Source organism: Taudactylus pleione, unplaced genomic scaffold (assembly GCF_031769625.1).
Source record: "Taudactylus pleione unplaced genomic scaffold, aTauple2 ptg000454l, whole genome shotgun sequence".
NCBI lineage: Eukaryota > Metazoa > Chordata > Amphibia > Anura > Myobatrachidae > Taudactylus > Taudactylus pleione.
The window spans coordinates 13,083,410-13,097,379 of NW_028284856.1; the positions used below are offsets into that span (position 1 = coordinate 13,083,410).

General features: G+C 51.9%; 1 protein-coding gene and 1 pseudogene across 1 annotated transcript in view; one reads left to right on the forward strand and one right to left on the reverse strand.

Annotated features, from left to right (window-relative positions):
• LOC148505450 (uncharacterized) overlaps window positions 1–13,970 on the reverse strand; it is a 103,342-nt gene that overhangs the window by 75,493 nt on the left and 13,879 nt on the right. Inside the window, exon 2 of the mRNA XM_088448267.1 lies at window positions 6,516–6,601. Within this exon, the coding sequence (XP_088304393.1) occupies window positions 6,516–6,601 (86 nt within the window). The remainder of the gene's footprint in view (window positions 1–6,515; window positions 6,602–13,970) is intronic.
• Window positions 3,709–4,604, forward strand: LOC148505451 (uncharacterized; annotated as a pseudogene).

Consider the following 13,970-nt stretch of genomic DNA (forward strand, 5'->3'; position numbering starts at 1 on the left):
TTAGCTTAATGATTGACAGGTTGACACTGTGTTCGGATTGGTGAGTGCTGATTTAAGGGGTGTGGTCAGTAGGAGTGTGGGTAGGTCTGTAGAGTTAATCTGCCTCTTTTGAACTTGATCTGCGTGCTGTTCGGACGCAGGTCGTATGGTTCTGTGTTTGAAGAGCTTTTTTTTCTCTACAATCTTCTAATTCTTTCCCTCTCTATTCTCACATCTTAACTTTCTCCTTCTTCTTCCTATCTAACCTCTATTCTCTTTCTTTCACTGTCTAATCTAACTATGTCTCGCCCCCAGCGTGCCCGATCTGTCCCCGCCCGGCTGGCTGATGCTGCCGGGCTGGGGCTCATGCCGCTGGTCCCTCCGCCTGCCCCCAACGCTAGTTACCCCCGCCGGTCCTCCCGCAGATCTGGAGGTGCCGACGGGGAAGGTGCGGTGGTGCTGCTCAGAGCCGCGCGCCGCTCTCACAGGCGCGCGCGGCGTCCACTCCACGATGCCGCCGGCCACCCCGGCTGAGTCCCGCTCTGGGGATTTAATCAGCCGGGGGTCAGAGGACGCCAGGCCTCGCGGGCGCCGCTCGTGCGGGCGCGCGCAGCACAGTTGAAGTAATGGTCACCCCGGCTGCGTCCCACTCCGGGATGCCGGCCAGCCGGGGGACCAAAAGGAGACATAAGGGAGTGAGTCGGGAGCCTGCCAGGGCTCCGGCTCACTCCATAACGGTGGGGGGGTGGAGCCAGTGCCCATTTTCTCAGGGCCAGGGTCAGCAGCCATCTTGCAGCGGGGGTGTGAATCAGGGGCAGCATGGTCTGCTTGCTGCCATGGGATCCCCCCTGGCAGCCCCTGTACCCCCTTTGGTCGATGGCCACCAGCCAGGCTGGTCAGGCAGGTGCAGCACTGGATAACACTGCCATTGCTGGGCTGCTGGTGGCAGTGGTGAGCGCTCTCACGCCCCTGCTGTCTCAGCAGCATGGGGCTGCAGGGACGCCTGCGGCCTCTTCAGGGGCTGCGTCTGTCAATGTGCGGGCACAGCTAGGTCCAATCCTACAGCAGTTAGGTAATTTGTGCGCCTCCCCCTCGCAGCATCACCTGTTGCCGCGGTTTCCTTTGCCCCAGTAGCCGATGCGGGTGATGTTTCACATGATTCCGCATCTGTATCTTCTGTTACAGCTGACAGCGGGGCGGACGCTCCCTTGGCTGCACCTACGGTGATCACAGTCAACCCAACTACCTCGGGTTCCCCCGGGGTTGGCGTCATCGCGGATCCTGGTTCCCGGAACGTGGTCGATGTACATGCTGGTGAGTGCGATAGTTCATCCGATATTATCTCCTCTTCCAGTTCTATGTCTTCTTCGGGCGATAGTTCCCGCAGGGCTAGGCGCAGGCGATCCAAGCGATCACGACGCCATCATTCTAGGAGACGCCGTCATTCCAGTGACAGATCATCAGGTAGTAGCACTAGCGTAGAGGGTGGGTCCGGTCCAGCCGACGTAGTACACTGCGCAAATACAGAAGTCACAAGGGGTTTACGGACGCGTGTTAGGAAGCGCATTCGCCTGGGACGCTATGTAGACATGTTCACCCTCACGGCTAAAGCTAAAAAAGAGTCCGCCGCAGCAAAAAAGAAAGGAGGCATAGGGGTGGAGGCTTATAAGTCCTATACTAACTGGTTGTCGGGCTTTTGTGTCTTTTCTGCCTGCTATTTAAAAACCAGACCGTCCGAATACCTTAATGTTATTCGATATCTTCACTTGATTCACGTTCTGTTCCGGTCGTCTCGGGCCTGGCGTCACTATGACGAGGAATTTCGCAGGAAACAGGATAGGGTAGTTAATCTTGAGCTGGGTTGTAAAGATGTAGAAGTCTGGATGGAGGTTTCTCAGTCTGCGGGGAGTACGCCTGAACCGTCCCAAGGTCGTCAGGTGCAATCCGCGACCACGGTGCCCGCTAGGACTACTGGTAATAATCAGGCGAAAAGGAAAGTGTTTCGCCTTTAACCACGGCAACTGCACGATGGGGGGTCAGTGTCGTTTTCGACACCTCTGCATCCGTTGCAACGCAGGCCACCCCAGCAAAGATTGCCCCAGAAACAGCAGGGGTCCCCCAGCAGCTGGCTCTGGGCCCGCACCTAAGCGGGTTACCTCTGGATCCTCTAAGTAAAGCTATGTCCCCGATTCGGTTGGATGCCATGACCAAGTGGCTTAATTGGTATCCATTACGCGTTGATGCAGATTTTTTACGTTCAGGGTTTACAGAGGGTTTCCGCCTTCCAGTTTCGGGGGCAGTAAGTTCAGGATGTGCCAGGAATCTCCGTTCTGCCTACGATTTGCCACAAATAGTCAGAGCCAAGGTGATGAAGGAGGTCAGTCTAGGCCGCATGATTGGGCCCTTTGACTTACCTCCGGTCACGGGCCTGATTCTTTCTCCTGTAGGAGTGGTTCCCAAGAAAGCCCCAGGTAGTTACCGGCTTATACAACATCTGTCCCACCCCCCAGGAACGTCGGTCAACGATGCCATTGCCGAGGTCGATAGTTCCGTGCATTACCAATCGTTTGACGCGGCTCTCGGGCTGGTTTGCGCCTCAGGCACGGGCTCGCTTTTAGCCAAAGTGGATATCGAATCCGCATTCAGGCTGTTACCCTTGCATCCAGATTCTTTCCATTTCATGGGTTTCAGGTTGGCAGACGGGTATTATTTGGATAAATGTCTCCCGATGGGTTGCTCAGCGTCATGTGCTTTCTTTGAGCGGTTTAGTTCCTTCCTCCATTGGTGTGTTACCACGGGATCCGGCGAGGTGGGTCTGGCTCACTACTTAGATGATTTTTTATGTGTGGGTCCTTCCAATTCTGATCGTTGCGATCGCCTCCTTTTTTCGCTACAAGCGCTCTTCACGGAATTTGGAGTCCCAATCGCGCATGACAAGACGGAAGGTCCTTCCACTTGTTTAATCTTCTTAGGTATTGAGATCGATACTATTGCTAGGTGTTGTCGCCTGCCTCAGGACAAAATTTGTCGTTTGCAGGACGCCATACTTCTTGTGCTAGCATCAGGGAAGGTCACTCTCAGACAGGGTCAATCTTTGCTTGGTTTGCTGAACTTTGCTTGCAAGGTTATCCCTATGGGGAGAGTCTTCTGTCGCAAGCTACAGCGTGCTTTAGGAACTTTGCGTTTACCTCATCATTTCCTGCGTTTGTCCGCGGAGCACAGACTTGATCTCGCAGTTTGGGACGTTTTTCTGTCAGGTTTCAATGGGGTGCGTATTTGGCCGTCAGTTCTGCAAACGAACCGTGGCCTGCAGCTCTTCACAGACGCTGCGGGTTCCTCTGGTTTTGGAGCCTTCTTGGATGGGTCTTGGTGCTTCGCCACATGGCCAGAGGAGTGGGTAAGGTTGGGACTGACCTCAAACTTACTTCTCCTTAAACTCTTCCCCATCATTGTATCACTCGAACTCTGGGGTTGGCGCTTGCGCGACCAGTCAGTGGTGTTCTGGTGTGATAATTTGGGGGTTGTACAGGCCATCAACAACCAAAGATCCTCGTTCCTCCCGGTGCTGCAACTTCTAGCTTACCTGGTGCTGCGCGCGTTGCAAATTAATATTAGCTTTACCGCTAGGCACGTCCCTGAGGTTGACAATGCTATTGCTGACGCGCTGTCTAGGCAAGATTGGGTGAGGTTCAGGGCATTGGCTCCCTCAGCAGCTTTAAGAGGTGAATCATGTCCATCTCATTGTTGGCAGATAATCAAGCCGGCATGGAGGATCTCGCACGTCGGTCCGTAGTCCCTCGGACCTTGACTGCGTATCAGGCCTCGTGGCACCAATGGGAATGCTTCTTACAGAGTCGGAGATCAGCAGGTACTTCCAAGCTTGCACTCATGATAGAATTTGTGTGGAGTCTGTTTGGTGAAGGCAGGTCGCGGGCTTATGTAGCCCAGAGGCTGGCCGGCATTTCCTACTTTTTGCAACTTGCAGGAAGTAGGGATGCCACTAAGGATTTTTTTGATACAAAAGGCTCTTAGAGGCTGGTCGCGTGCAAGCCCGGCGCCCCATTGGTCCGGACCTATTATTACGGTTAATTGAGTGTTTGCCAGTTATATGTTCGTCCCCTTTTGAAGCGTTGCTTTTCCGGCTCACTTTTGCGATGGCCTTCCATGGGGCTTTTCGCATCAGCGAGTTGGTTGCACAGTCTCGTTCTGCCCCTCCCCCGCTGCTGCGATCTCACATTGTCCTTCGTGGCTCCATGCTTTGCCGTATTCAACGATCTAAGACTGATCAGCTGGGTAGGGGTCGATGGGTGTCCCTGCAATCCTCTCCGATGGAGGGAATTTGTCCGGTGCACCTTGCGTCCCAATATATCAGTTACCGCCCCGCGCTTGAAGGGGCTTGGCTCATGCATTTAGATGGTTCCCCTCTAACTAAATTTCAGTTTCGGTCGGTTTTTTATAGTTGCATACGACACGTCGGGCTTTCCACATCGGAGTTCGGTACTCATTCCTTTCGGATTGGCGCAGCGACTTTTGCAGCTTCTTCAGGTTCTTCTCCACAGGAGATCCAGGCCCTGGGGCGGTGGAAGTCCGACGCATTCAGAAGATATGTCCGTGTGGAGTCTTGATGTACTTTGTTTCAGGCTTGAGTGCTTCGGCCAACTCGTCACCTTTTAGGTGGGGGTCTCGGGGGATTTTGCCCTGTTTTTTGCCCTGCATTGGACACTGATTGGTTATCTACAATATAAATTTATTGAATATGATAGTCGAAAAATAAAAAGATCCAGCAGGTTTTTTGTAGGTTTTTACCTCGGGTCAAGCCTTCCTTCCCCCCTCTTCCCACCCCACCCACCATCTCCCTCTGCAATATTTTAGTCACAGTATCTCATGTATTTTTCTGTGTATTGCAGGTGGCATCCAGGATTGTAAGCCCATTTGGTTTGTCGGTCATTCCTATATGTTTTGGGCGGGGCAGTCCCGCTTTGCAACAGATGCTTCTGTTTTCCCTCGTTGGGATAGAGTGAGGTGGTTAGGCCACAGAGGTATGCGTTGGAGATCGTTATTGCCCTGTCTACAGACGGCAGCTGAGAATTTCGGTTCTCCTATAGTCTTGGTGATTCACCTGGGCGGGAATGATTTGTTGTGCCAGCAGACGTCTCTCGAGTTGCGGCACGATATTATCCGAGATTTGGGTGTATTGCTCAGTATGTGGCCTGATTGTGTGATTGTATGGTCCGACATTATTGCCAGGCTTTCCTGGAGGTGCAGGTATAGTGTGGTGGGGCTGGACAAGGCCAGAAAGAGAGTGAATAGATGGGTGTCCGAGAGAGTTTTGCAAATGGGAGGTTTGGTGGTGCGTCACCCTCTAATTAGGGTACAAGATGCCCATCTTTTTCGTAGGGATGGGGTTCACCTCACGGAGGAGGGGCTATTTTTATTTCTTGAAGGTATAGGTTTAGTGTTAGGAGGTTTAGTTTGTTAGGTGGTATGGTGGCGTACATGTTTCATTGGGAACATGTGTGGCGAGAAAGAACGGCAGTCTATATAAAGCGTCCACCTTGCTGCAGTAATTGGCGGTGCGCCCCCCTTCAATGCACTGGTTAGGCTGATTTTACCCTACTGGGGTCAGCGGCACCTCTCGTCGGAGTGGGCTAATAATAGTGCATTGGGATGGGGGCTGGATACCGTCCAACACACATTATCTGCCGATAGGTAGTTTAAAATAACCGAAGTTCGGATAGATCTGAGGGCATATAAACACCTAGGCAGGGATACGTGGAGTTAATAAATTAGGTAGGAAGGTTAGCTTAATGATTGACAGGTTGACACTGTGTTCGGATTGGTGAGTGCTGATTTAAGGGGTGTGGTCAGTAGGAGTGTGGGTAGGTCTGTAGAGTTAATCTGCCTCTTTTGAACTTGATCTCCCACCCTCCCTCCCCGATTTTCCTTTTGTGTCTTGTGTCGGCTTTATTTGCAATGGCGAGAAAGAACGGCAGTCTATATAAAGCGTCCACCTTGCTGCAGTAATTGGCGATGCGCCCCCCTTCAATGCACTGGTTAGGCTGATTTTACCCTACTGGGGTCAGCAGCACCTCTCGTCGGAGTGGGCTAATAATAGTGCATTGGGATGGGGGCTGGATACCGTCCAACTTGCCAGAGAGGGATATCAGCCCTTGCAAGTTGTTATATCACTCTGACACTTGAATTGGGATAGTGGCCCTTTTCAGTGAGTGCATTACATCCTTGCCTAAGTCAAGTGGGGCGTCAGATGACTTGCCATTCTTTCTTATTCCACCATACTATGTTGTAAAAATAAATAAAGCTGACCATATGTTTTTATCGCATATACTTTTTCTGTCTCTTTATTTTAGTTAAGTTGTAATAACATGTTTATGGTTGCACACATTATCTGCCGATAGGTAGTTTAAGTGTATAAGGATACATCTATAGATACTGTAAGTGACTGACTGAGTTAACTTCTCACACAATAAATCATATATTCATTATGCAATATAAAGTACATGTGTGAACTAAATAACCTTAGAATTCCACTGTCTAGTTCATCTGATTGGTAAGCTGAAATTTTCCTTCTTGGGGATCTGCATCCAAATGGATAAAGCAGGTTCTAAAAAATAAAAATGATTAACAATTTTTTATTAACAGAATTTGTACGATATGATCAGCATATAACAATAAATATGTTATGAAGGGCTAACATTGCATTTCTCTCCCTGGGGTATTTTCCATACTATTTATACAGTAATAATACACAGTCTGTATTCTAATCATTATCTAGAGGAAATCTTTTGCTAATATTATTTTACTGGAGAATGGAAACCTGTATCTGCACCAGAGCAATTATCTCACCAATGGGCCATACTTGCCTATTTTTGAAAAAGCATTTCAGGGAGATTGTGAAAGCATCACCTATAAGCGCGTGCTAAAGTGGACGTGTACTGCTACATCTGGGGGTGTGCCATAACATTGCCTTACATCCAGTGGTCGAAGTGGGGCGGTATACGGCGGTATGACATACCGCCACTTCCCGGCCCCACTTCATTTTAGATGTAGAAAACATTGCACCAGCGCTGGGATCCAGTATGGGATCCCAGCGCTGGAACAGCGGCGGCAATGTGTTAAGATGTGTCCCGCAGGGGACACATCTCAATCAGTGCAGTGGAGGTGCTGACATGTAGCCGGGACAAAGTACCTGGTCCCGGCTGCACTGTAAGCACCACGTACTGGGCGGCTGCCGGCCAATCACGAGGCTCGCAGCCGCCAGCCAATCGCGGGACTCGCGGCCGCCAGCCAATTGCAGGGCTCGCAGCCGCCAGCCAATGAGAAGCTGCCAAATAGCAGCTTCTCATTGGCTCGCAGCGGCGCCAATGAGAAGCTGCCAAATGGCAGCTTCTCATTGGCTCGCACCGGAGCCAGATAAACTGGAGGGAAGACCCGAGGATCCTGGTGGCTCCACTCCAGCAGCGCAGGTAAGAGAGAATTAGAGAGAGGGGAGGGTTTGAGAGAGGGAATAGAGAGAGGGGCAGACAGAGGCAGGCTAGCTATTGTAGGGGGTGAAAGAGAGAGGGAATCAGTAAGGGCAGGGTGTGAGAGAGGGGAGCAGGCAGGGAGAAGTGTGTGTGTGTGTGTGTGTGTGTGTGTGTGTGTGGGGGGGGTTAGAAGTACAATGGAGTGATATGGAAGCAGGGGCCCATAGGGGGTGGGGGGAAGATTCAATCTCCATACCCCCACCTCTAAATTACCACTTCGAGCACTGCTTACATCCAAATGAAAACGAGCCCAAAAGCAGTTAGTAAGATCTATTTGTTACTTTTCAAAAAATGTCTGTAGCCATAGGGATCATTGTGCCTTATAACCAATGCAGGGATATTATACCAATGATCCCATTTTAATGTATATATCTCTGGGTTTTTTTTTATATAACAGCTTCATAATAGGGGTAAGGTGCAATCAGGGAGATTGCTGGACTCTTCAGGGAGACAGGGAGATTGCTACTATTTCAGGGAGTCTCCCTGATAATGAGGGAGGGTTGGCAAGTATGCAATGGGCTCAGAGTTGGACGTAATCACACAAAATACTGTATGCGCACACTTGCATCCATATGCAGGGTTGCCTACCCTCCCGATTTGGGCGGGAGCCTCCCGATAATCGGGTGCAGCTCCCGCCCCCCCGGAGAGACAGGCAAGCCTCCTGGCGGCCGCCGATCCCCCGACATCCCCCCGCAATTTACACCTAACCCCCGCTGCGAGGGCAGCCAGTGACGCGATTCGCGTAATTTTGGCCCCGCCCCCTGCCTCACAATGCCTGTATTATCGGCATTGAGTAGCGGGGGCGGGACCAAAATGACGCGATCGCGTGACCCTGCCCCCGTGATGCCTACAATTGCCAGGCACCCATCCAGACACGCCCCCTTTTTTGCCCACGCCCCCCGCTGCCCTGCCGATCTGGCTGCTCCCTCCCGGAAGGAGCAGCCAGAAAGTCGGCAACTATGATCCATATGGAGACTCCTCTTACACCTACTGTTTAGAGATGAGGAATGGGGGATGGAAGGGTAGGTAAGCGAAGGGTGAGTACAGTGAGGGCATAGTCACATGACTGCTTTACAATCAGAGGTGGAACAGCTGAATTTGCACCTGTTGCAGGCACTCTAACCCTGGCACAGGATCCATGCTGGTAATTATAATGATCAGCAAGAATTGTTGTAAAGGGAGAGAGAAACGAAAAATAATTGTTTAAAAATAAAAACAATGTGGCTTTCCACAAAATAGGGATTTAAGCATCAGCAATCTTTAGGGGATGAAGAGCATGACGTCCTCCCACAAACCCACAACCAGCACTAGGCTATGACAGGTTGAGCTGATCAAGTAAACCTGCAGTGTGAGATCCCCAAAAACACCCATTTTCGGGGAGTACCTGCAAATATAAGTATCCCTTAGATATCTATGTGGGACTGCAGCAGAGATATTAGAGATATCTGCTGCAATCACCCATGTATGACCACGAAAGCAACTTCCATTGGTTTCTATGGGGGCTTCTTAAATGCTTCATTTACTAAGCTTGGCCTCGGTAGCTGATGCCATCATCAGACGGCATTGTAGCCTATAGGGTACACTCTGCAATAGTCACAGAGAGGGATCCGTAGGATTGTCTTTTATTAAATCTTTCTACATATAAACATATTTGCTCTTGCAGTATTTGCACAGGTATACTTCCGAGTATAACTTTGTGAGTGAGTTATCAATGGTTTGTAATAATGAGTTATTAATTATGATTAGTTACTATTAAATGGTCAAAGTAGCACATTTGCTTAAAGGTTGTGAAATTAATAGTGGAAATAAATTCCTCATAATTTTCTAGGATACCTTATAAAGAGATGTCTAGCAAATCATGCAAAGCCACGTAAGTGTCTGGTCACAATGATAGTTCATTGAGGACACATCTGTAGCTCAAATAAAACAGGGTTTTATTCTATCGGGTGTGTATATTAATACAGGTTAAGTCTTCCATATCCAAATATTCCGAAATATAGATTTTTTTTTTTTAGCATGATTGAGATAGTGAAACCCAGTGGCGTCCCTCCCCGCAGTGTCAGTGGAGGGACACTGTGCACGCGGCGCAGCCTCTCGCGGCCGAAAAGGGGGCATGGCCTCGCAAGAAGTGGCCATGTGAGAAGGGGGCGTTGCCTCGCGGCCCGAACCCCTGTGTGGAGTGCTGGCCGGCTCCCTTAGTGTCAGGAGCCGAGTGCTGCACTTAATGCTACAGTGCAGCACTCGGCTCCTGCAGTGGCGTCACAAGGGGGGTGCGGGCCACCCCAGGTGTCACCCTCCAAGGGGGTGACACCAAAAGCCACATACTCCCCCGCCGTCACACAGCTGCTTGCACACTCCCCAACCGTCACACAGCTGAGCTGCTTGCAGGGCTGCTGAGAGTGGGGCGGAGCACACCAGAAGACGCTGCAAAGTCCCGCTCCTCCTCCCACTTTCACGGCCGCCGTCCGTCCTGGGCCACTGTGCTTAAAAGTTAGTTTTTTTTAAAAGAAAGCAGTTAGCGCCTGATGTCAAAGCATCACACTGTGCCGTCACTGCTGGAAGAGGAGCCGACTGCCCGCCCACTACTCCGCCTACCACTGCTGGAAGAGAGGAGCTGTCAAGGAGAAAGTAAGTGAAGCAAGAGGGCTGGCTGGGGACAGAAGTGGAGGCTGGCTGGCTGTGGACAGAAGTGAGGGCTGGCTGGGGATAGAAGTGGAGGCTGGCTGGCTGTGGACAGAAGTGAGGGCTGGCTGGCTGGGGACAGAAGTGAGGGCTGGCTGGCTGGGGACAGAAGTGAGGGCTGGCTGGCTGGGGACAGTAGTGGGGGTTGGCTGGCTGGCTAGGGATACAGAAGTGGGGGTGGCTGGCAGTCTGGGGACACAGAAGTGGGGGCAGGCTGTCTGGGGACACAGAAGGGGGAACAGGCTGTCTGTAAACACAAAAGGGGGGCAGGCTGTCTGGGGACACAGAAGGGGGGACTGGCTGTGGACACAGAAGGGGGGGCAGGCTGTCTGGGAACACAAAAGGGGGGCAGGCTCTTTGGGGACACAGAAGGGAGGGCTGGCTGGCTTTGGACATACAAGAGTGGGCAGGCTGGCTGGGAACACAAAAGGGGGGGCAGGTTGTCTGAGGATACAGAAGGGGGGGCAGGTTGTCTGAGGACACAAAAGGGAGTCAGGCCATTTGGGGACACAGAAGGGGGGGCTGGCTGTCTGGGGACACAGAAGGGGGGGCAGGCTGTCTGGTGACACAGAAGGGGGGCAGACTGAGGACACAGAGGGGGGGCAGACTGTCGGAGGACACAGAGGGGGGGCAGACTGTCTGAGGACACAGAGGGGGGGGCAGACTGTTTGGGGACATAGAAGGGGGGCTGGCTGGCTGTCTGGGGACACAGAAGGGGGGGCTGGCTGCTGGAGACACAGAAAGGATGCTGGTTAGCTGGGGACACATGCTATTTTCTGTGGGGGAGCAATGTTATTTATCTCTGGGGAGCAATGTTATTCATCTCTGTGGGGGAGCAATGTGTTTTTTTCCCTGTGGGGGGGCGACGCGACTGATGGTGTACCTTGGAAATTTTAACAGGTCTTGCTGTCCCTAATCCTATGGTTATGTTAACATTATTTATTCATAAAGGTAGTCTTTTTATTTGAGACCACACCCCTAATTGTGAGACTATCTTAAGCTTTTTTTGTAGGGGGGGTGTATTTTGGATGTTCGCACTGGGAGCTCCAGCCCCTAGAAACGGCCCTGCCACTGTGGCTGCACGCAGGGGTAGGCTCTCCGGGCCAGTCGAATGTTCGGTCTGGACTGCTACTGTTGTGTAGTGCAGCTATGCCATCATAGTTAGTGCCCGCTGTCAGGGCCGCCATCAGGGGGGGACTGCTGGGACTGGAGTCCCGGGCCCGGACACCAGTGAGAAAGGGGGGGCCGCTCCACCCCCCCCTGTCATTTTCTAGCACAGAGGAGGGGGCTGGCTGGACACACACACAGGAGGGGGCTGGCTGGACAGATAAGGGGGCCTGGGCTGGACACATAAGCTGGCCTGGGGTGGACACATATGGGGGGCCTGGGCTGGACACATAAGGGTGTTCTGGACTGGACACATAAGGGGGGGTCTGTGCTGGACACATAAGGGGGGGTCTGGGTGGGACACCTAAGGGGGGCCTGGGCTGGACACATAAAGGCGACTGGCTGGACAGATAAGGGGGACTGGCTGTACACATAAAGGGGGCCTGGGCTGGATACATAAGGGGGGCCTGGGCTGGACACATAAGGGGGACTGGCTGGACAAATAAGGGGGCTGGTGGACAGATAAGGGGGGAATGGCTGGACAGATAAGGAGGAATGGCTGGACACATAAGGGGGAATGGCTGGACGCATAAGGGGAGCTGGCTGGACACACACAGAAGGGGGCTGGCTGGACACATAAGGGGGCCTGTCTGGACACATAAGGGGGCCTGGCTGGACACATAAGGGGGCCTGGCTGGACACATAAGGGGGCCTGGCTGGACACATAAGGGGGCCAAGCTGGATATACACAGAAAGGGGGCTGATGGACACATAATGGGGGCTGGCTGGACACACACATTAGGGGGTCTGGCTGTATGTACACAAGAGGGGTATGGCTGGACGCACAGAAAGGGGGGCTGGCTGGATGCACATAAGAGGGCAGGCTTGATATTTTTTTGGCAAATTTTTTTTTGATGGAATAAGGTAGTGGGGGAAGGAGGGCCCTGCCAATTTTGTCAGTCCCGGGCCTCACAATTTCTGCCCACTGTATCTCGCCGATGCGGAGCTACAGGTCCCATGAGATGATGTCATCATCTCGTGAGTCCCTGTCTCTCTCTGCTCCTGGCTCCGGCCGCGACTGGCAGAAAAGTGACAGGCAGCAGGTTGTATGGGCGGGTATATTCTTTCCCGGGTGGTGGCCACGGCAATAGCTTTAGTGTTCACTGTAGAGCTAGGGCACATCTGCACGCGCCCAAAAAGGGGGAGTGACCAATGAAAAGGGGCGAGTCTTTATGATGTGTCCCCCTTTCGTCACTTTTGGGGGTGTGCCCGGCATGTCCGGGCAGCCCCCAAGCTCCGCGGTCACTGTGAATCAATGCCGGTCGGGAAGGTGTGGGCGGACTGGCGGCAGCAGTATTTTGGTCCATGCCGTCAGACAGTCCTCCTCTCTTCTCTACTCAGAATGCAGGGCGTGACGTCATCACGCACACCGGCATTCTGGACCGGCATTCAGTACTGGACTGCTGGACTGGTAAGGGGGGAGAGAGCGTGGAGCTGCGCACCTTGGTCCCGATTTATTTATTTTTTTTGGTGGAGGGGGGGTGACACCAATCCTAGTGATGCCTCTGGGCTCCTTTCAGTGAGAGGGAGTCCATACCTTGGTGTCACCCCTCGGCGTGTGACACCCGGGTGCAGACCACACCCCATTGTGACGCCACTGGTAGAACCATCAAAAAGCAAAGGTTTCATGTACATAAACTTTGTTTAAGGCAGAAAATTATTAAAAATAAAGTTTAAAATTACCTTCAGACTGTGAGCCTGATTCAGAGCCGCTCGCAAGCGGCCCAATGTTTCTGCACTGCACATGCGCCGCGACCGGTGTGCGTGTGCGCGAGCCCTGCCGAGTGACTGAAGTTCTGTCGCTATGAGGCTCGCAACAAGACAGGGCGGCTGTCGATGATGACAGCCGCCCCGTTTTGTGGGCGGGTAGGGGGGGTGGCTGGACAAACGCAGGCGTTCCCTTAATAATGCCTGGCATTTGTAGGGAGGTCTAACTGACATCACAAGTGATGTCAGTAGTGGACTTCCTGCTCTATTAGAGCAGGAAGTCCACTCGGGCTTGCGGCAGCCTAGACCCTACCGTAGGGTCTCGTCGCAATGCCGATGGTGGCGATTATCACGATGGTCTCCTGGCCGCTCGCACAAGCTGTGGGTGGTCTCCCACAGCTTTGCGAGTGGCCAGAGAACAAAAAAAAACAAAAACGCCCCCAATCCCTGCGAGCGGGCAGCAGCAGCGACCGGGTTTGAATCAGGCCCTGTGTGTATAAGGTGTATATGAAACATAAATTCATTTCATGTATGTACACAAACTTTGTTTGAGCAACAAAATGATTAAAAATAATGTATAGAAATAATTGCAGGCTGTGTGTATAAAGTGTATATACAACATAAATGCTTTCTGTGTTTAGATTTGGGCCCTATTCCCAAGATATCTCATTATGGTATGTAATTATTCCAAAATACAGAATATTCGGATATCCAAAATACCCCTGGTCCCAAGCATTTTGGATATGGGAGACTCAACCTGTACTGTAATCTCATAGGAGGTAAACCAACTGGTCCCATCACAGTCACAGCATGCCATAGGATCTTCCCATCAAGTTCTTAGTATTCCGAACCTCGTATCCACTTCATATTGTTAAACCAATCTAAACTACA